The following is a 24,433-nucleotide window of genomic DNA, read 5'->3' on the forward strand; positions in this document are numbered from 1 at the left end:
GACATCGACTATATTCCTTTGGTTATGGACAGTGAATCTTTTATGTAAGAACATCTAGCAGAGAGAAATAGCCAGAAAATATGCCGACAATCATGACAATATTGGAGAGGTCACCGAAGACGAAGCCGTTGACAACTCGGGATTTCGACTAAATAGAATGAATTACTAGTTTAACTTCGTAAACATTTATAAATATGGGAATTTTAAATTCTCCTTCATTATTATTTTAATTAATTATGTATAAATAAATCCTGTATATCTTCTATCTGTTCTAGCAGTGAATATCATGTACTAGAAATGACATTTCTTCAATGGCGCCGTACGCCATTATGAAGTTCACAACATTCTTACTACATTCTGTGCGACTTTTAAAAAATGCGTGTTTGTCATTTATTATTTTTTAAAGGTATCTTTCCTTAAAATATTTTATAGGAGAGAAAAAAATTTGTGATCGATCAGGCATAAACGATTGTTCTGAATGGAGATAAACACCATCGCATTTGCAGAAAAAGGCCCTCCTTTCATCTCTCGACCAAGTCCAGGAAATATGGGAAAAAATTCTTTCTAAAACCTTTCTTGTGCACATTTGTGCATCCTAACACCATAAATTATATCTTACTACTGGGACTGCTCTGGGACCGCTGCGGGACTGCTCTCCCAGCAGTCCCAGTAGGCGTGGTTAATAATTTAATGGGAGGAGCTTAGTCATAACTGAGATTACACAGTGTATCAACAAACAATGTCAGTAATATAAAGGCAGTTGAAATTTAATGATGCACTTCTTTTTTTAGGAGAAAAAAGTGTTAGATATGTTACTTGTACAGCATATTTACAATTCTTAATATATGAGAATTATTTCTGAATAATTAACTGCAGTATATACCGTAAGTTTTGGGGTATAGGTCGATACTTTTTTTCTCAGAACCGTTGGGGTCGCCCAATTTAACGAATCGACCTTTCTAAGGCTCAAGTTTATGAAAAATGCCCCCCAAATTAGTGAAATTTACGTCAATTTCAAAACAAATCTGTGCCATTTTCGTAACTTTTTAAAATTATTTACCGAGAAAAAAGTACTAAGCAATAAAAAAATTAAATATCTTCCATTGATTTCTTACAAAATAAGTTCCATTAAATATCCGTCGATGTACAAAAAAACATTATATCATCTAGTAAATAATGTCTCAACGTATATTTACAACATGCTGTGTCCATCTTGTGAAGTTGGAAGTCGCAATCGCTTACTAAAAATAAAACCGCAACCGTATCAAAGTTTAAAATACGGAAGCGTTTTCACAATCGCAGTTGTAATCTTTTTTTTTCCATTTATTTGTAACAATCAATTGAAATAGTATACCTAAATATTTTTTCATTGTCTTGTGATATTTATTTAAATGTAAAATACGTGAAATAAATTGTTGCCAGTAAATTCCTAAAATTATTTACCAAATATACCGCTAGTAATAACTATTTTGTTTTATATCCCAAGGGGTACACTGAATTATACAAAGATTGGCTTCTAATAGAATTTTAATTGTCTGACAGATAAAGGGATATACACTGTGTACACAAAGGTGTTAACACCTGTGTTGGTTAAAACACCTGCGGGGCATGATTAAAAGATCCACGTGCCGTTACAGGGGTATTAGTGCTATACATCATTGAACAAACAAAACTGTGAAATTCATAATGACTGTTAAATTGCGAATGTACTCTCAATTAAATTTATTTTTTCAGCAATATCTCAAGCAAAATTATAGCATGTTAATATAACTAATTTCAATTGCTCACTGTTACATGTACTGGTAATAATCATTTGCGTGTTTTAGCAAATCCCTGGACAAGAAATATAAAAATGGCGGTCATCGAAGTTAATATTGTACCCCGGTAAACAACGTCGGAATAAAAGAATGTGTCCAAGATGTTCTAAAATTGAAATGGTTATTGGTTGATTTCGGGTATTTCCCTAATAATAGCTGTTGTATACTACCGTATTTATGTGTTTAAGGACAGAGTCAAACTACGACGGCATTGAATAGGCAAGTTGGAGAAAATACGTTATATCACAATTCAAGGAAATTTTAACTATGTTTGTATAAAACACTATTAAAATGCTGTACTCATAAAAATACCAGTTTATTTTCTCAATACGTTAATATCACGGGTTAAATTAAAGAGGTTTACATGTTCTGATACGTAGTATATACGTAAGAATCTCTAGCAAATCGATAAACAAAGCTTCGTCTTATCTTCCGGATTCGTCCTATCTAAGGATTTTTTAAAAATTACGGCTGAAAATGAGCCTTTCGACCTATATACCCCATCGACCTATACCCCCAAAATTACGGTATATGAAAAAAATAATTATATTAAAAACAGAGACTTTCACACTCAAATTGTAATTACATCTGTAGTATATTTATTTGAAACCAAATTAAACCTTTGTTTATTAAATTTTATTTATTGACAATGGTTACTGCATATATTTTTTTTTTCTAGAAAATTAATCATGTGCTTAATAAAATGAATGGCTTATTTTTAGACTAGAATTCAACTATAGATCAAGGCCGATTCCCAAATCACTCCGTAGACAGCTTCAGAAAAAATACATGTGTAACATGAATTTGATGACAGTTAATTCTTTATCAAATTTTGCTTACAAATATATTCTGGCTATCGTTTTCATTTTGACTTGTCAATATAATTATTGTAAGAATCTTTACGCAACGTAAAACAATTTCACTAAAATATTTCCTGAGCCCGTACATCATTGTGCATGTACTTGTTCATGTAATTCAGGCAAGTGGCTTTATATCTCAGATATTTAAGAAATTGAATAATCTAGAAATACATTTATACCATGTTTATTAAAACAAGAGTTTTGCAGTTTGAAGAACGAAATAAATGTCATTGTTAACCAGTATGCAGGTATGGTCAGTGATGTGTAACACTGATACCCAAAATACAGTCCCTGAAACGTTCTACTTTCCCATTTTTCCGTTCGCTCACCGTTCGTTCACCGTTCGTTCAGCGTGCGTTCACCGCTCGTTCAGCGTGCGTTCACCGTTCGCTCTCCGTTCACAGTTTTGCGTTCACCGTTCACCGTGCGCTCGCGTTCACCGTTCACAAAGCGTTCAGCGTTCGCTCTTCATTCCGTTTACTTTGCGTTCACCTTGCGTTCAGCGTTCACCTATCGTTCAGTTTTCATTGTCATTCGGAACTCCGAAGTGAAAGGACTTATCTTTTTGTAGTTAAGGAGTTACAGGTTTTTTTTAATTTATTAACTAACATATCGTGTTTGAAGAATCATTATTTCATGAGGAAAAGTATCTACGATATATATTTTTATTATTCTAACTTAGCTGTTAGGTTATTTATTAAATTACTCTCGAAAATAAATGTTGTTACAAGCACATTCTGTACCTATGTAGAACCATGCTGAAATATGAAATTTAACTAAGGGCAATGTGCAAATACTTCAAACACTGCAACATTTTGTTGTTTTGTTAAAGACGACAAATCGTTAATGGAGATATAATTATTCAAGTCAAATAATTACGCAGCAAAATTACGAAAATATAAAAACAATAGTAGATCAAAATGCACACGTGTCGGCGGTGGTATTTGAAATTGGCAGAGAGTATGTTTCACATTCTAGTGTTAAAGCCCAATGTATTTTACTAATTTATTATTCAAATGTTGGAATCAAATCTAGAAATGATAAAAATAAATGTTATAACTTGTTGGAAATACTCGCACTTCGTCTTCGATGTGACGAAACTTTCACACCTGCACAGTGTCGAATGATTTTGATTGACAGGACAAGCACGTGGACTTCGTGTGAACTTGAAGCAGGAAAATAAAAACGAGTATGACTGTCAAACAAATGGATATGATTTGTTGATAAAAAAAAAGTTACTTTCACTGTCTGATATATTTAGAAAAAAAATTCAAAGTTTTTGTTTGATATAGGTACAAAACATTTGGTGAAGACTGAAAGGAGGGGGGCTAAAACTGAATAGTACTCTCTCTCTCTCTCTCTCTCTCTCTCTTTCTCTCATTTGTCTGTTTAATAAAAACTATAACACCATATTACTTAAATATCATGTTCTGAAAATTGAATTTATAACATTATATGAATATGTATCTTTGTATCATCTTGTCCGAGTACATGTATAATCACGGCCATCTAGAGATACATGTAGACGTCTGCTCAATAAATCATAATGAAAAATAGAAATAACACATAATATATTATTGTATTAAAAATCTAAAATACGAGCGTATAAATGTAATTAATTTTTTTTTTCATTACTTTACACGAAATCGCCTTGACACGGAGATATTTATATGAATATAAGTTACAACCGCTTTAATTCATTCTATAAATCATAAGTTTTCTCTGATTTGTTATCAAATAAGAATAAACATTTTAATTTTCCAACTAAAAACAATATCTTTTATACTTCAGCGTTCGGCAACAATTGCAATGTTTTAATGCGATAAAAATCGTGTGATTAAAAATTTGATGTGCACGCATCGTCTTTCTTAGGACAATTTTGGAGAATTTATTTTATTGACTTATTTATTCATTCATTAATTTGTTTAATTATTTATTATCATTATTTATTTATTTTTTTTTTGCACCTGACATTATAATACAATAAAATAGTTTCAATGCAAGGAAAAGATCAGAGACATTCCGAATATATCGTTCATCTTGCGTTCACCGTTCGTTCACCGTTCACTTTGCGTTCGCATTTGCGCTCCGTTCGCGTTCTGCGTTCGCTCACCGTTCAGCGTTCACACATCGTTCACCAAGTTGCGTTCAGCGTTCACACATCGTTCACTCACCGTTCGCTCTGCGTTCGTTCAGCGTTCGTTCACCGTTCATTCAGCGTTCACTCACCGTTCAAGTGGGAAAGTAGAACGTTTCAGGGACTGTAACACGCGTGAACTGTCTGATATTCATGCCCAAAGGTGATTGAAAACTTAGCCAGTGTTTACACATTTTATACACCGTTTACGGCTTTTAATCGGCCAGACTATGCAGTTGTTACGCGCATCTTGATTTCCTCAAATGTACACAAAAAGAAATAAAAAATAAAACACAGATTTCCATATTTTCAACCATATTTATTATTTATTTAAATATAATTTTATATATTCATTAAAACTTTTTTATAAGCTAAAAATAAATCCGGGATCCAGGAGAAAAATCAACAAATAATTGCTCTCGTTGTTTATATGACCGGAGATTATTTCATAGAAAAAGATTGTCCTTATTGGAATTAATTATTAGGTTTTATTTTGAAGCAGTAAAAAAAAAGGGCATTGATTTTTTTAAAAAAAATTTCCATGATAGCTGCCTTTACAGTCCAAAAATAATTACTTTCCAGTGCAGCATGTACATGTATATATAGCTTTGAATTTTTTTTAAAAAACTTTAATCTCTAATGCCGTGATTGTGTCCTCTTTTAGGACATAGAATAATATAAACTTTAAGTACATAATTTAACAGCTTTTATTATTATTTAAATTATTTAGTTTCAAACACCTGCATTTACGTTAAATACATAGATTAAAAAAATCTTTTTTTCTGACTTCTGTTTTTTAAACTGGCAAAACAACTTTTTATTATAACCAACATTTAATTAATTTTTCTAATTGATTTTACACTGCAATGGTGCGACATCGGCGGTTGACGCACATGTATACACATGTATCTTTCAGTACCTAACAGTATTTGTTAATTGTTTGGAAAATTTTTGTTTATTTATTTTCTTTTACAACTTCTCTGCTAAAAGTAAACAAAACTACTGTACAAAATGAAACCTGCAAATTCAGAATATACAAGGGATGGGGCTTTCTTGTCACTCAGAATCATTTTCATGCATGGATGAACAAAGCAGTCCCACAAAGCAGTCCCAGGGACTGCTTTCTGGGACTGCTTGGGTGTCAGGTTGGGTCTGGTTGGTACTGTCACTGTCAATTATCCAATTATCACTTAATTATCACTTAATTATTTTCTAATTGCTTTAATAGACACAACAAATGAGCCCTTTTGTATACACAATAATTACTTGACCAGGATTGACACCTATGACGTCAGAGCAATGGAGCGTAACATCGGCGATCAAAATAAATTGAGAATTTCAAAAATTGAATCGCTAAAACATCAAAAATATTAATTTTCTAACAAAGATTTTTTAATTTATGATTTAAATAGCATGTAAACTTTGTCATATCAAAAAATTTTGAAACGTGATAAAAACCCTTTAATGTCCCTTTTGGGAATTTTTTACTCATATTGAGACACCATCAGCTGCGGGGGAGGAGGGCTGCAAATTTAGACCTATATACTCAGCACTCAGGGCCATTGAGCAGTGAGGGATCTTTTTTCGTGCCAGCACCTACTGCAACACAGGACCTCAGTTTTTACGGTCTCATCTGAAGGACCGTTATCCACATCCCATTGTGGGATTCGAACTAGCGACATAAAGATCAACTCCTTACTCAGTGACTCTAGAGCAAGGGCTCTAACCATAGCACCCTGCAAGTGACCTCTATATATATGTAGCATTCATTTGTAAAATATGTGGTATATACTCTAAAACCTTGCATGGTTTCCTTGTTCTTCATAGTAAAATAGGAAATCATTGAAAATTATTAACTTTGGTTTAACTTTGACATCAGAAAATAAAAAAAAAATCCTCCATTTTTGTTTCTAACATAAAAGTGTACCAGTAGTTATTTGAATTCATGCACATAATTATATGTGATTTACCTATCATTATGAAACCTTGCATGATGAGTCAAACTGTAATGTATCAACACACTGAATATCTCAACATTTTTTAATTATCTTATATGTCAGAATACATATGTCATCTCGTCATTTTTCATTTCAGGTATATTTACCATTATTGCAAGTCTATCACTCTACATTGGAAATATACATGCAGGCAAAGCTCTTCATGCAAGTCTTGTGAATAACATTCTATCAAGTCCAATGAAGTTTTTTGATACAACACCTCTAGGACGAATTATGAATAGATTCAGTAAAGATGTGGATGTGTTAGACACACAGATTGGTCGCATATATGAATCTTGGCTGTCCTGTTTGCTGAAAGTAATTTCTGTACCCATTGTCATAGGATACAGCACACCCTATTTCTTAGTAGTCTTCCTTCCACTGGCTCTGTTATATGTTGCAGTTCAGGTGAATATGATTAAGACAAATTTTACCTCATATTTGAGTTTATTTTAGTCCTATAATTGTGTTTATTATATTCCCAAAACTTGGGAACATAGTGTGTTTTAACTCTGTTTCTTCTAATAATTAAGTCAGAAGAGCTTAAATACATGATGTAGTAATTCTACTGTTCCGTATTTATTACTATAATTTTTTATTTTAACAACTATTCAGTTTTTGGCAAAAATCCTTTTTGTTTTCTTCTTGTTTATTATTATTATTCTGAACACTTTCTAATTAAGGTAAGGTTTGAGACACACAACAAGGGCAAAGCAAAGCATCTCCTTGCAAAAGAGCATGTCAGTCCTGATCAACTTCCATTACACAGGCGATCACTAGATCACACCTCTGCCCCAAACACACAAGAGCATTATTATATCCTTTCAAATTTGATGCGAGGGGATAAAATTTTTTTTGCTAGGGAAACACAATTTTACTTTTTAGCTCACCCTGACAAAGTTGAAATGAGCTTATGGGTGAATTAAAAAAAAATGACCACCAAACTGAATTTTTTTTAGAAAAATTCAACTACTTATAACAAATTTTTCACTTATATCATCATATTGCACATGCATTCTAGTTTAAAATCCTGAAGTGGCAATAGAATAGACAATTGGAATAAAAAGTTTCAGAATTTTTATTAGTAAAATTTCTTTTGAAAAAAGAAAATAAAATTACACCTTAAAAGACTTTCTAAAATATATAATCACGAGAAATTATAGTTTTTTATGCTTCAAAATGGTAAAAGGGGTATAATGAAATATATGGAGATAACGAACAGTATTCAAGCTCAAAAGTCCATTATACAATACAAAATAGGAGCTGAGCAAACACGGACCTCCAAACATCAGAGGTGGGATCAGAGGAGGAGTGAGTGGTGGAGCCATGGAGGAGTGAGCATCCCCTGCCGACCGGTCACACCCGCCATGTGCTCCTTGTCATGATTAGGAAATTACGGAAAAATCCATCGACAATTCAGTGTGTAAATAATGGCCTAACAATTAGTATGAAAAACATCAGTCAGCATTTGACTCAATGATAAATTGTATTTGCTGACAAGGTCATTGTATCGACCATAGAACTTACGAAATGATGACTTTAAACGAGACAGCTGATATTCTTGTTTCATCAACTTATTTGTCAATAATTTACCTCGTTTTAGAAATTGTACATACGTAGAGCATGCTCTTGCGTATCGAATCAACTGAGAGATATATACACCGTATGCAGGTGATGAAGGTATATTGCTGCATAAGTAAGGGAAGTTGACGATTGAAAATTTAAAGTCATCACGTTTATCATAAAGCTTGGTTGTTAGATTACCATTAACGTCTTTTTCAAGTAAAATATCCAAATATGAAACAGATGTGTCAGACTCTGTGGTATCTTTTATCTCAAGTTCACCAGGATATATCGTATTGACATAAGAATGAAAATAGCCATTGTTAATTGACAATATGTCGTCAATATATCTAAATGTCGAGTTGAAGGCCACAGCTAGTGTTTTTTTCTTTTCACGTACAAGATTTTGGACAAATTCTGCTTCATATGAATACAAAAAAAGGTCTGCTAATAAGGGGGCGCAATTGGTACCCATGGGAATTCCAATAGATTGTTGGAAGACCTGGTCTCCAAAAACCACATAGATATTGTCAATCAGAAACTCAAGCATCTTTTTAATGTCAACTTCAGAGTACTTGTGTGAACAATCAGAATGTTTTTTAACAAAATAATTTTGCAAATGACCAATGACAAGGTAAGTATATTTAAGAGTTCCATTTTTATTGAAAAAGCAGCTGTCAATGATATCAAAAAGCTTGGACTTTAATTTATCGTGGGGAATGGTTGTGTACAAAGTTGAAAAGTCGTAAGTTTTTAAGCTGTTGATTTTGGTAAAATCTTGTGATTTCAAATTTTCCAAAAGTTCCTTGGAATTTTTAAGTATCCACATCTGATTTACACCACTTCTGGAATATATTGTTGCACAGTGCTCTTGAAGTTTTTCCTTCACCACTGTTAATATCTTAGTGAGGAGTAAAGATAGAGGCTTGGTTGAACATTTACTGGAACCCGCTATGTTCTTTGTTTGTAAGGATTTTTATGAAGTTTCGGAATCCAATATAAATTTGGTAATTCAAATTCATTTTGGTTGTTTGGAATATTAAAAATATTCAAAACTGACATATGATTTTGAAGAATTTCTTCCTTAGAAAGGGAACTATGAGTATAAGTTGGATTACCACTTGTAGAATTAAATCCAAGTTCCTCTAAAATACATTTAATATAATGAGCCTTACAAACAAAGACAATGTTGTTACCTGCTTTGTCAGCAGGGACCAGTACGTACTGATCATGTAATCTATCTAATTCTTTTTTCACTTCTGGATTATTGAAAACAGAAGGATAGATGGTTTTCATATTGCCTCTCAATCTTTTAATGCGCGATTTTAACATACATCTGATACATTTAATCCATTCTGACAAAGTGTTAAGGTCTTCTTTTTCATGTCTGGCCCATCGCCTGGCGTAGTCCTCTACAGAATCCATAATATTTATGAAATTCTTACGCCAGTTGAAGGATCTGGGTTCTCTAAATTTAGGACCTTTTAAAATTAGTGATCTAAGATCCTCATTATTAACTATATTTACGTCACCAGTAATAACGTGTCCAGCAGGACTATAGTTATAGGGCGAAGAAGAACATGAACACGATGGAGGATTATGTTTCAGATATTCGATATCCAGGCCCTGTAAAGTCTTCTTGTAATTAAAAAGTTTGGAAGCAATAGTCAATGTATATTTGTAGGAAATACAAGGTGTAGTCTTTAACTTGAAATATTTTGGAATACAAGACTGGACCCTTTTGTGATTAAGGATATTACTTATATTAACCGTGTCAATTCCTTTGTTGGCATATTGAAGTTTAAGGAAAAAACGGATTGTTTTAGCTGCATTTTCTTCAGTAAAACGCGGGAGTTTAAAAAGCCTATGATTGGCAATATCCATAACTACAGATCCGAGCCTATATTCTGGTGTCTGGTATAAATGATTAAATCTAAACCTTGATTGAGTATCTTCTCTTGTATATGTGACAAAAAATTGGCTTTTTGATTGTTATTTTACATTACTTTTTCAATTCTGGTTTGAAAAGTTTTAATATGAAAAAAATATGAAGCAATAAAATTCCCCAAAATTCACTTTTTTGTCCATTCAAGGCAATTCTTTAAATCTAAGCCAAAAAATACTAGATTTTGAAGTGACCCTATGTTACATTATTGTGTTGCACTCCTGACATCTGATATGTATTTTATTTAACATCATTTTAAAAATTATAACTAGGGATGTCAAGGAATAGTCGACTATTCGACCATCAGTCAAATGGACTGACGATTGAATAACGAAATGACATTCGAATAAATAAATTCAATAAAAGAGCGATGAAGAGATGGAATTCTCATCCTAAAATTGAGAAACCGTCTTCCCTCAGACACAGTGGATAAGATAATTTTCCTCATTAAAAACTGCTGACTTTACATGTAGAAAGTACAGTGATTAGAAATGCTTCACTTCCGTGAGAATTATTGTCAATTAATGTGTTGTTTTTATAATAAAATTATCTTGTCATACTGCGCTTTCTTTGTAAAACTATTCATTGGACTTTATCTCATACCATGTACCCATTATAGCCGTGACATGTTTGGATACAACGATACTTATTATAAAATTAATATTCTTTTACATATTTTAAAGACAATTTGATAATTGGTACAAAAAGTATATTCAAATAATTAACATTATCAAGGGCACTGTATGTGCCCCCCTCCCATCATTTTAATAAGCTTTAAAAAATATATCGCACTGTCATTTTTTATGCTTCCTAAAAAAACGACTTTACAGACCGATTTATGAACATGATTGACGGTGAAATCCTACATTTTGGAGAAATTATATAAGCGGTCTATATTAAGTAAATATAAACACGCTATATCCACATTTTAAGTCCATGTGAACATCTGTGTGTAACATTTGATGTAACTTTTTAATCAATTTAAGAAAGGGAGATTTGTGGTTAAACGTGATGTACCAGTGAAGTTTGAAATAAAATTTTGGTTTCCGAAAAAGATTCAAATATATTTGACTATCGTTCGAATAATGCAATCGAATATTCGACTAAAGAAAATAAATATTTTGACATCCCTAATTATAACATACAATAATCCATTTTTACTTTGTAAATCAATCTGTCGTTTTGATATTTTTCATTGTTTACGGCAGGTTTTTCATAGTTTAAAGACCTTAAAACATGATTATTTGCAAAGTGTAATATATGTAAAAATGTATTTAAAAATATATGTGAAATGATGAAATCTATTCCCTAAAATTTCTGTAATTTGTTGATAGACATAGTGTTTTGAACATCAAATAGTATCAAACATTTTTTTTCAACTTATTTTTTAGTAAAGATAGTTAAAAAGCATTGGTAATTATAAAGCAGTTTTGTTGCACTCCTGACTGCAGTAAAATTTAAAATTAAAACCATAGAACACAAAAATTCATAAAGTGTTGGCACCATCAAGTGGTAATGAAATTGTGCAGTATTTATAGTCCAATACTTCATAATTAAAACAGATGAAAGTATTTAAAATTCACATTTTATCTGGAATTATTCCCTATTTATGCCAAAAAACTAGCTTAAATGAATATTTAGAAGATAAAATATATTTTATAGCATATTTTCCTTTAGAGGACAAACACAGTAACCCACCGGTAAAGAAGACGGGCGTACTTGGTGTGCGATCTGTAGGAATCGTGTACGAAACATTTATGGTTTAAATGTCCACGATTTGGTCGGCTGACCAGAAGTGGACAGGCTTTACCAAGTTACGCACATAGGAAAATGTTTAGATTTACCATGACTTTAAAATATGAAATATTTTAGTCCATTTGATAGTTACGATAACACAGTAATACTTCACATAAATAATAAACACCTAGTAACAAGATAATAGGGTATGATATATGAAATGAAGTTTCAGTAGGATTGAAAAATTGCTTTCGCTCCCAGTGGAACTGAACCAAAATTTTTCTCTTTTAAAACTTATAAATCAGTAAATAAAATTAACTTGATTGTTTGTATAAATAAGAAAAAAATAAATTGCTCCATTCGAGGATCGAACCAAAAACTTCTCGACTCCTTAGTGCGCTGGACTGGTAATGCATTCTACTGAGCTATCATCGCTACACAAACACTCAGGAATTTAAAATGACAAAGAAGCAACGCATTTGCACATTGGTATTTTTTTTGGAAAAAGTTCATTTTTTATAGTCTCAGGGTCTTCTCTCCATTGTTTATAGATGTTTGTTCGTTTCTTTCAATACAAATGCACACAAATGTCTTTTTAAAATCGTGGAGAGATGACCCAGAGATAACAAATTTTTAGAAAAATGTGTTAAAAATGTAATATTTTGTAGCAAATGACACATCTAGCCATGTTTCCAGTTATTTTTAAGGAAATCAAAACACGCTATTGGGAAAATGTTTTCCTTTCCTATTTCATAGGAACATGATAAATCAAAAGAATGTTAACATTTAAATTTACAGTGCAATAAAATTTTCACTTTTCAAGTGCACCCCGATTCCTGCCGATTGTCAATCAAAAGCGCCCTCGTTCTTTCTACTCATCATTTTTTCTTTATTTTCATTCTTATTGAATGATTTATAAGTCTAACATATTTGTTGCACTCCTGACCAAAAGCATCGGGGCCTTTAAAGTAGAATTGTGAAGTGAAAATTACATATTAAGAACTTGTTCTGTAGTTTCAGTGAAGTTGAGTAGGAATTACTTGAATTTTATGACAATTTTTAGTTTGTTTATTTTTAACATTCATTAAAAAATCACAAAAAAAGATAAAAACACATCTGAATATATAAAATTGAAAAAGGAAGGATTTTAATATTAAAACTGTCAATAATTCAGTATTAAATTATACAAAAAGATCATTACTAATAATGAATACTTCTAAGCATGAATAGAAGTGTTTTCGTCACACAACTTGAATCTTTAAAAAATGTGTTGCACTCCTGACCATAGAAATATAGATCTGAAGCACAGACAGACCCTGTAATTGATAAATCTATTTGGTAAAAATGTTCTTTGTGTCTTTATTTTCCAAAATAAAAATCAAAAAATCATATAATGATAATAGTATTTTCATGCTTGGGAGCAAAAAATCAAATGTTGCACTCCTGACATTATTGGGTATGCACATATACTTGACTCTCATTAATGCTGCTTGTGATTTATATAACATTTTAAGTTTTAAAATGTATATCAGTTATTGTTTTACACTTCGAAAATTCTTTTTTGTCTCAATTTTCTTTCAGAATTTTACAATTGATGTTTTTTTGGCAACACTACATTTTTTCTGGTCTTTATTTTCAACATAAACCATTATTATTTATTTCACAGATCTCCAAAAAATATTGAAATTTTAAAATGTCACAAAAAGGTGTTGCACTCCTGACAATTTTAGCATCATTTTTGGGCATAACTTTTTTGTTAATTGAGATATCAATGAGATATTTGGCAGGTATTTAGACAGACATATGATGAGACATAGAAATCTATTTTCATTGCCTGTTTTTTTAGCGTTGGTTGATAAATATGCGTTTGGTCATTTTTTTAATTCACCCTTATACGCTATACCCCCTGCAGTGGCGTCTGCTTCGGTATAGCCTCGGCGTTAGTGTTTGTGTACGGATTACAGTTTAGGAGTAAGTCCATTCCCAAGTAACTTTAACTACATTACCATGGGTGATGTGTCTAGGGATGAACACTTCTAGACCAGCTTCAGATGCATAATCTGTTCTACATTTCTAGATAAATGACCAGGGTAATGTTTTTGGAGTAGCTCTATAATTATTTTTTGGAGTAGTGCTATAATTATATGGTCTGTTATGATAAAACGTGCATGGATGATGCATCTAAGGATTGACACTTCCAGACTTGCTTTGGATGTTGGAACTGACAGACATTTTCTTGATTATACCCTCGCTCCAGAGGAGAGGAGGGTATACTGTTTTATTATTCCCCCACTCTGGAGGAGAGGGGGATATACTGTTTTACCCTTGTGTGTCTGTCTGTCTGTCTGTCAAACTGTTCGTGTGTCTGTCCGTAACAAATTTTCATTGCAGTTTTATTGGCAACTACTCATCACAGATGATTGAAATTTTAGCACACTCTTTGTTTAGGCATGCCATATGGTGGGATAAATTTTTGTGCGAATCTGATGTCAACTTCCTGTTTATCCATGCATCTGTCCGTACCATTCATAACAAATTTTGGTCGCAGTTTTCTCAGCAATTACTCATCACAGATGCTTGATATTTTAGCACACTCTTTGTTTAGGCATGCCATATGGTGGGACTCATTTTTGTGCGAATCTGATGTAAACTTCCTGTTTATCCGTGCATAGACAGAAAACCCATTCTTCATGACCAGTGTATTAATGAATTTTTTTGTGCTTTAATTTAAACAATATAGCTTTAAATACCTTCAAGTGAATCAGAACCGAGACAATTGTAGCCATACTTTGTGACTTCACTGTACTTTGGTTATTCAAGCTACATCTATGTAGCTAAAATAATGATTGTACAAGTGCTGTTGAGAAGTACCAAGAATAATCGTGGAAACATAAACCTGTAATTGGCAACTTCACTGTACATATGTAATTCAAGCTACATATCTATATATAGTGAATGCTGTTGACGAAAATTTCATACCCAATTGTAGACAACTCTTGGAAAAAGCAAAATGCTGTATGTTACGTTTTATTATCCCCTTGTTCATTTTTATTTATGTGATTGGAGTATGAGAAAATCACACAATAGATGAATGAATTAAAATATAAATATATATAATATAAATCAAGGCAGCATTCATTCCTGGTGCAAATTATGACACTTCCATTATGCACACAAGGACAAATTTACTCATACACACACTCACAAGTGTGTTACTCCCTTGCAAGGGGACAGGCTTGGAGTAATGCTAAATGTAATGGTAATGCATTGCAATGCATTACTTGAACTCTAAGTAATGCTAGTAATGTGTAATGCCCAAAAATTTTCATTACATGTAATGGTTATGTAATGCATTACTTTCTCAAATCCAGAGTAATGCTGGCATTATATAGCATTACAAAGCATTATTTTGTATATATACCTATTTTAAAAATTTTAAAATGGAAATGGAAATTATTGTTTAGACTAAATAATTTTTTAAATGATAGAAATGAATGAAAAAAGTTAACCTATTTAAATAAAATCTCTATATCTATTTGCACTATCTACTACTACACTTTATATTCTGTTGAAAGTACAATTACCACACATATTAAATTTTCATACTTAATTTAGATGATATTTAATTTCAGAGAATATTTAAAAGAGTTTTTAAGAAATTACTTTAAAAAATGATTTCTGTATGAGGTACACTAATTAATGTACACTGTAAACTGATAATTGCCACCTTTTGAATAGAGTGTCATCAAAACACACAATCCCTCTAAGATTATGTAACAATTAAAACAATGTATTATTTTGAGAAGTGCTCAAAAACCAGTCCCCTTCTCCCAACTGTTTTTATAAAACATTTAATAAAAGAGCTGCTCTAGTTTGAGCAGCTGACCATGACAAATCCAAAAGGAATAGAAGACAGGCTTTCTACTTTTAGCAGAGCAAAATATACATATACTGTCAAACCCTTTTTTCAAGTTTGTCAGTGCATTTAATTTTCTTTTTTCATAAGGTACTAGATCTAAACAATCGGTGTCTTATTTATTTGATAGTTTTGGGGAGGTGTTTAAGTGCCCCAAAAGTTAAATTGCTTTAAGACATCAATAATCACACAAAAAGTGCATATCGTACAAATTTTTATCTTATTGGCAATTGAAAAGATTGAACTTCTTACGAATAATAAAAAAATTTGTAAATTATTTACAGTGTAATAAATACAACTACTTGAAATCTGTGTTTTAAATATCATATCTTGTAATTAAGAATGTTAAATTTGAATTAACATTCATTAAGTATAGTTTTGAAGGGGTGTGCATATTTATGAAAAGCACAAGTTTTGTATTTCTATTTTTTTTAAAACCCCAAAAGTAATGGTAATGGTAATGCATAACTTTACTAAAGTAATGGTAATGTAATGCATTACTCTAAGGTAATGGTAATTTAATGCCCAAATACTTGAAGTATTGGTAATGTAATGCATTACTTTACAATGTAATTTAATTGCCCCAAGCCTGCAAGGGGATATAGCAAAGTCCTTGAGACTTGTGAATTAATTACTTAACTATATATCTTGAATTTGCTATATTCAAAAAAAGTACAACTGTTAAAGTATCTTTACAAATTCGCAATACACTGTATAGGTGTTTTCCCTCAGGTATGACTACTATATATATTCTGGGAAGTATTACAAACAAAACTTACCTTAAAGCACTGAAATTTTTGAGTGAATTGAATATTAAATATAAATACTTACAAAAATAATGTCTGCTCAGTAATAAAAATTATAATATCTCTAAAAATTCCTTGCAAAAGATGTAAATGCCATTGATTTTAAACTCTATGGGACAGAAAATCAATTCAGACACTACATGTATAGAGGGCCTCAAGGAAGAATAGTGCTCGCACCAGTTGAGTTACCTTCTTTAAATAAAGTATTATTATTATTATATTATTATTATTATATCCTTAAAGTCACTATATCAAAATTTATTACAACCAAATTTTACAAGGAATTATATTAAAAATTCCACCAGAGTAAAAAAAGAATCATTATATCCATAAAGCTCAAAGTAGTACTTTTCTTAAAGTTAAAAAAAACTTAATATTTGTTGTGAGTCATTTGCTTCACTTGCCTCCATGGTTGTAAGAGTCTTGATATAGAAGCATCCTCAGGTAGTGTATATTAAAGTTTGTTCAAATCATGACCCCCAGGGGCTAAGGTGGAGCCACAATAAGAATCAAAGTTTTATGTATAGGAAAAAAATCTTCATATACGAAAAAGCAAAGACATGAACATTCATATTTAAACTGGAAGCTTCCTCAGATAATGTAGATTCAAGTTTTTTCAAATCTTGATTCCCGGGCTAGGGTTGAGCCACAATTGGGGATCAATATTTTACACAGGAGTATATGTTAAAAAAAGTCTGGAGAACAGCAAAGCCATTTTTAATCATTAATGTGGAAGTTTTTAATCATAAATGTGGAAGCATTCTTAGGTAATGTAGATTTAATAATCATTACCCTCGCCAGTAGTGTGGGGCTACAATAGTTGATCAGAGTTTTACATAGGATTATATAGAAAAAAAATCTCAGAACAGCAAAGCCATGATTATCTTATATATACACAGAAGCTATGATTAGGCATATTGATATATATTCACCCTCAAGTAGTTTAGCTCAAGTTTGTTCAGATATCAAGGCTATTGAGAATAGGTTGAGACTACATTAGGGAATCAGAGTTTTACAAACGAGTTTATGGGGTGAAATCTTTAAAAAAAAAAAAAAAGGCTTACAAGATTACACTACATCTTTTTAGTAGGAAAACATAACCGATACGTAAGATGGATAGAAAAGACCCTTTTTTAGCTCTTCTGAGCCAAAGGCTCAAAGAGCTAATGCTATGGCCATTTGTGCGGTGTGCGTAAACTTTTTAGAATATGGGCCATAACTAAGAACCCCTTGGAGTTTTACAAACGAGTTTATGGGGTGAAATCTTTAAAAAAAAAAAAAAGGCTTACAAGATTACACTACATCTTTTTAGTAGGAAAACATAACCGATATGTAAGATGGATAGAAAAGACCCTTTTTTAGCTCTTCTGAGCCAAAGGCTCAAAGAGCTAATGCTGTGGCCATTTGTGCGGTGTGCGTAAACTTTTTAGAATATGGGCCATAACTAAGAACCTCTTGGCCAATTATTGTCAGTGTAACAGTGTAACAGAGCGGTCCTGTCTCCAAATTTGATTTCAGTTTTTTAAAAACATGCCTACGATGTGTCCTTTCAAAATCCTTTTATTTTTTTTTAATCATCACAAACCGTTTTTCCGTCAGAGGTCTCAAAAAATGGGGAGTTTTCTTTAGAAATTACAAATTTTGACATGATTACGTCATCACGGCGTTACTGACTTTTAACGTTACGTTAAAAGAAATCTGTAAATTCTCTGAACCGGAAACTAATTACTTTAATATGCCTTATGTTCCAAAAAGCAATTTTGAACTTTTATTTCAATTTATCGTAATGTATCTTTGATATAGCTGGAAAGAGTATAATAATTTAAAGGAAAATATAATTTTATTACAAACGATTTCATCAGACAAGTAATGAAGGTTGATTCATCCATACAGACGAGACAAGGTAGTACTTCTTTTAAAATTGTGCTCGTATCAGATTTATCATTTTTTTATGTAAAAATTTCCTAATGATTTCTTCAACCATTTACCGCATTGTCTATGAAGTTACATTAAAAATTTTAAAGATACATGAATCAAGTAAAAAGAAAATTGGAACATTCCATATAAAGTAGTCAAAATTATATTTTTGGCAATGAAAAAGCCATCAACACCACTCCCCCCTTTTCCATTCCAACAAGTGGCAGTGCTATTAATTTCGTATTTTCTTATGTTACATTAAAGTTTTAGAATTCATAGAATTTAAAACTAACTATTATGAATTCTAAAACTTTAATGTAACAGTTAGACACAATCACTTTTTATGTTTCTACTTTCTGTGTTAAAACCACACGAGGGGACCAGTTATAAGAGTCCTGATTGATGAGGCCATTCCAAGTTTTTTCTTTGTTTAGCGTCCATCCTAAATTCGAAAACCTATCACAGACCAAAAGGGGAAAAACATAACATTTTCAGAACAGTTCTAGAATTTCTTATTATCATTTGAGACCTCTCCTCGCCATAAAACTAAGTTAAACTACTAGTTTATTGAAATAAAAACAAATGATACACCACTTAAAAAAGAGAGATGTCAATCCCAACAGAGTAAAATGCATTTCAGAGATTCGTATTTGTTGATTTTAATTTAACTTTGTGTTTGCGTTTCAAAGCTTTGTATTTGTCGATTTTAATTTGTGCTTGTTTTTAATTTCATAACCTCAAAACCAATTCGTCCGCGTACGCTGAACATAGAAAAAAACTTGGAATGGCCTTATCATAACTTGAATTACAAACCTTGAAAAATTTTGCTTCAAATAAAAACCATGAATCTCCGAAAGCTTTTAAAAAAGGGGTGTGCGATTTGTTTGGATCCATTTTTCGATGAAGAAAATATTTATATAGCCATGCAATGCTAATAATTTAATTTTAGAGACAATCGCGCTACTTTGGATGTACATACTCATTATTTGATAAAACAAAAATTACATGCCCAAATCTGCGTAGTGAATTCGACAGGAAATGCACATGGATTCTTGGGAAGGGATTCAGAAGCCTGTAGTACACTCTAATGGGCATAATTCCTTAAAACTAAAAGTTATAAAAAAAATAATATGGATGTAATATTGTGTGTATGATTTACATATAGAGTTTATCCACGTCTGCGATGAAAATCTGCACGTGTCGTCTTCAAAGCAATGCTGCATGAAGCGGCAGACACTTGCATTGATATCAATCAGCAAAAGATCAATCAATGGTCACAGTCGAGTGGGGAGGCACGGGAAATTGGAAAGGGAAGTATTTAGTTTTAAATCAAATTCTTGATATAATTTTTTTTCATTGGTACTCATTACAGTACATGTATAACTTGATTATCAGTAACCCCCCCTCCCCCTCCCCCACTTCTATTTAAATAGAGACAAAATACAAATAATCGAAATGCAGAATAATAGAACACTCACACAAAAGAATCAAAATTCACTTTCACGTCCCTTTTTATAAGCTACATAGAGATTTTATTTCTAGTTCAGTTATCAAATTATACGAAATCTGATGTTATTTTGTTACTTGTGGAAACAATACACAGAACACGTCACAGTGCTTCTTTATATAGTTATCCTTGCTATTCCCGGATTATATCACTAGCTTGATTATGTTTCTTTTTCATGTTAGTGGCTGATAAAAAAAAAATCTTTAAAAAATATACCTAACAATTGCGTGACGATATATCTAGTCATCTACTAAGACAAAAACTGCATTAAAATAGATAAAGATTTTCTTTAGAACTCGTATGTGCAGTGTATGTGGCTATATATTTATACAATAACTTACATGTTTGCATGTCTTAGATTGTGTCTATCTTTATTAGTTTTATTTGACGCCATTTTTGTTTATTATGAAATATGGGTCAATTGCCCCAATGATTGATAACAATTGAGGGGTACCCTGTAGGGTGTAAATCAGATCGTTTACATAATTAGGCAATAAGGGGGTACCTTCTAGGGAATTAGGTCAATGGCCCAGTACCAGGCGCCCCCTGGTGGCTGGGCCCTTTTAAGCCAATCAAGGGTCAGAATAAGGAAATTATGAATAAAAACAATTTAATTGACCAATCAGATAGCTTAATTACAGACTTACTATCCCTGACTTTGCAAGAAAGCGTCACTTTTTGGAAAAAGGGGAAAGGCCACGAAATTTTTTTGTTTGTTTTTTTTTTGTTTCGTATGAGAGCAGAGTGTGTGTGTTTGTAGTTAGTCAGAGGTTAACCATGATTTCATTTAACTGTATGCTTATCACATACATGTCTTATTAGATATCATTGTATAACAAATAAATCATGGTTATTTCTTGCCCAAACTTACACTGTGTTGTCTTAGTTTATAGCTGCAGTTCAGCAGCAATCAGTGTTAGGAAATTAATAAATATAAATACATGTAAGAACTTTTCCATTCCCAGCTGCAGACCTTCAATAAGTAAATGTAGGTCGGCAGTGGCAGATTCAGAAGTATTTAGTCATATATAAAACACTTCCTGATTATGCGATAAAACACAAGAGAGTAAAATCCTTTCTGACATAATTGATTTTGTCAGATAAAAATCTGGAACAATACAGTGACAAGGAAAACAAGTTTTGAAAAGAAATGTTCAAATGGTACTGCTATACGCCAAGCTTCCCATCTACCTCCCTCCTTTCCCCGCCCCAATTATTGGCTATTGTCTTTTGATATTCATGAATCCCAGACATATATAAATTGAGAATGAATAAAACATACTTAAGAATGCTGATGATTTTCCATAAAAAGGTTTAAAAAATCTTTTCTTGAAGTCAAATAAAGTCAGTGTCCACTATGAAGGAAGCACGCGTTTTATTGGAGGTACATGTAGGATTAAATGTAAATTAATAGTCTGAACCATCCCAACTTATGTCGTTTAATTACTTCTTTACGCTGTAAATATTGATTGAATATTTATCATAGTTGCGAAGACTGAAGAATTTGTTTCAAGTACATTTTTCAACATAATTGCTCTTTGTGATGTCATTTTTTTCAATGCATTACGTCATTAATTTACATGTAATGTCCCATAACAAATTTCACTGAGAAAGGTTTATATGGCGCTGGTTTTCATTTCCATAAATTGTATTAAATTATTTTTTTCAAATGCAGTATTGAATTTAAAAGACAATAAAAAGATAGTAAAGCCTTCAGATATAGAATTAAACAATAATTTCTTTAAAAATGTAGATTTTTTTGTGGAGAAAAAGTGACGTCTATTCAAAAATGCAGTATTTTTAACTTCAATTTTTTGTAAAAACGGATGTGGCCGCACTTTTGTAAGGTTATTTTTTCTCTTTAATATTAGAAATCGTAGTATATTTGTTCTTTCTGCAAAGTTTCGCATACATACTCGGATGCGGCCATATCGAAATATAGACTTGAAGATGAGGAAAACGTCCAAAATAGGGGAATTCCGGAATATTAGACCGGTTTTGAACGTTATATAAATGAAAGGGCACGTGAGTTGAGAAAAATTGATTCCTATTTCACACACAGGGAAACCTTAACAGTGAATTGATACAATTGATAAAATGTAATCGTGCGTTTAATTTTTGCCGATTTTACAGGGCCGTAAATCGGTCTTAATGTACCCAGTTCTTTGTCACAGGGTATCCTTGGCTTAAGGGCTTCTGTTTATACTAAAACTAGGGTTGTGACCCTTAAGGTACTATGAGTGTGAGATCAAAGTAATGGAAAACAAACGATATTGGTATCAATGAATACACATATGTATAAAGGATGTTTGATTATAAAATAAATAAAAAGAGTGTAGCCGTTTGCCATCTAGGGGTTGTCAAACTAAGTGAGGTAACTCTGTGTAATTTTTTCCTTAAAAATATAGTCTGTATATCAATTTAAATAAATAAGTGAAAGATGACATAAAATTTTTAAATATTTATTTTCGTAAACATGTAACATCTGTTCTTACATTTAAAACAATAACAAAAATTATAACAATTAAATTCTACACTTTACTCGCAGTGCCACCTATGATGTCTAATTTTTAACAGCAAAATACATAAATTGTGGATCTTAATCAAAGTGTAAAGCATAGACAGAGTAATGGAAATAGAAAAAGCAACTTATTTTCATAAAATATAATAACAGTCAATTAATGTGTCCAAATTTCAGAAAAAAGAGTGGAGCCATTTTGAAAATATTCAGCCCGAATTTCCTCTGAACAGCTTTTCTCTGCAAAATTTTCATATTTACGATTTACAGTAAAATGATTCCATTTACATTTCCAGATTATACATATATGTATTGAAAATGAACATGGAACAAATTGTATGAAATATATATTATACCTATAAACTTTCATTTCAAGCAATGTATCAATTATTTCATGTTGTACATGTTGTATGATTAGCTTAGGCAACATTAACTTATTTGGAATATATTTCACAGCAAAATATAACAAGTGTGAGTCAAAACCAAGTTTGACAACAGAGTAGTGGAAACATTAAAAATAATATCAGCAATTTCACATATGATACGTATCCCAAGCTACAAACCAAATTGGGTTAATAGGATAACAATTTAAAAATTGCGCCAATTATCTAACATATTTGACAGACCACATTCCAATGAAAAGTGAAACAGTTCCGTAGCTCAGTTGGTAGAACGTCCGCTCGGTAAGTGAGAGCCCTACATGGGTTCGATCCCTGGAACGTGACGTACATAAGGCATGTACTAGCTAGGTAGCAACTTTTCCTTCTGCAGACACTCAGCATTTGAAGTGAAAATTGTGGGGTTGTTCGGATGAGACCATAGTATCCTCGAACATCTACATTATAAAAATAGGTCATGCATGCTCAAAGAAGAATTCAGAGAATATTTCACTCTAATGGAGATATGGATAAATATAAATACCTTTAAAATGACAGAGAGATTGTATGTTTGATTTGTGGTTGAAAGCTCCAACTGAAGAGGGAGACCACACTTCTGACAGGCTCATAAGACACCAAGCTCCACAATTCTCCGACCCTCTGTCCATCCAGTGCTTTTGCATGAGCTGGTACAATCTCTTCATGATCCACAACTTGAAAACTGGGAGTGCCAAACCCTTCATCTATTGAATATTTATTTAAAAACAAACTTGAAAGTACTTTTTAAGATTTGAGATATTTTTTCAAATGTAATTTGTATATAAAACAAAAATTGTATGCATTCCATTAGCTCAAGATTTGAGACTTAACTGATACTGATACAGAACTGGTTATCTTTTTTCATACTTGTATGTACAATTAGCTGTAATGAATTTAATATATAAATATTTTAACATTAAGTTTCTTGCCGTTTGACCCAAAGTATACTGATATGACCTTGAATGTGATCCTGACTTTCACTATGAATTGACTTTGAATTTTTTTGACTTTCCATTCAAACTTTCCATGGAAGTTATTAATAATTAAGTATATTATTAAACAGTGTTTAATTGTTATTAATTTATGTAACATACTTCTCATTGTCACCATTAGCTTTGTATTCTTATGATACTGTTGCTTATTATGTAATACGTATGTGCAGTGTAAGTGTTTATATATTTATGCAATAACTTACGTGTTTGCATGTCTTAGATTATGTTTATTTCTGTTGCTTATTATGTAATACGTATGTGCAGTGTATGTGGCTATATATTTATGCAATAACTTACATGTTTGC

At 31.8% G+C, this 24,433-nt stretch overlaps 1 protein-coding gene across 4 annotated transcripts in view; it reads left to right on the top strand.

The window, feature by feature from the left end:
- LOC133190567 (multidrug resistance-associated protein 1-like) overlaps nt 1-24,433 on the top strand; it is a 962,792-nt gene that overhangs the window by 672,471 nt on the left and 265,888 nt on the right. For 2 of the 4 annotated variants that reach the window (XM_061326266.1, XM_061326268.1), the window contains one exon: nt 6,909-7,219. The exons of the other annotated variants lie outside the window; for them this stretch is intronic. In XM_061326266.1, the coding sequence (XP_061182250.1) occupies nt 6,909-7,219 (311 nt within the window). The remainder of the gene's footprint in view (nt 1-6,908; nt 7,220-24,433) is intronic. 4 annotated transcript variants of the gene reach the window in all.

The sequence above is a fragment of the Saccostrea echinata genome, unplaced genomic scaffold (assembly GCF_033153115.1).
Source record: "Saccostrea echinata isolate AGI-Se365-2 ecotype Australia unplaced genomic scaffold, CSIRO_AGI_Sech_v1 ptg000022l, whole genome shotgun sequence".
NCBI lineage: Eukaryota > Metazoa > Mollusca > Bivalvia > Ostreida > Ostreidae > Saccostrea > Saccostrea echinata.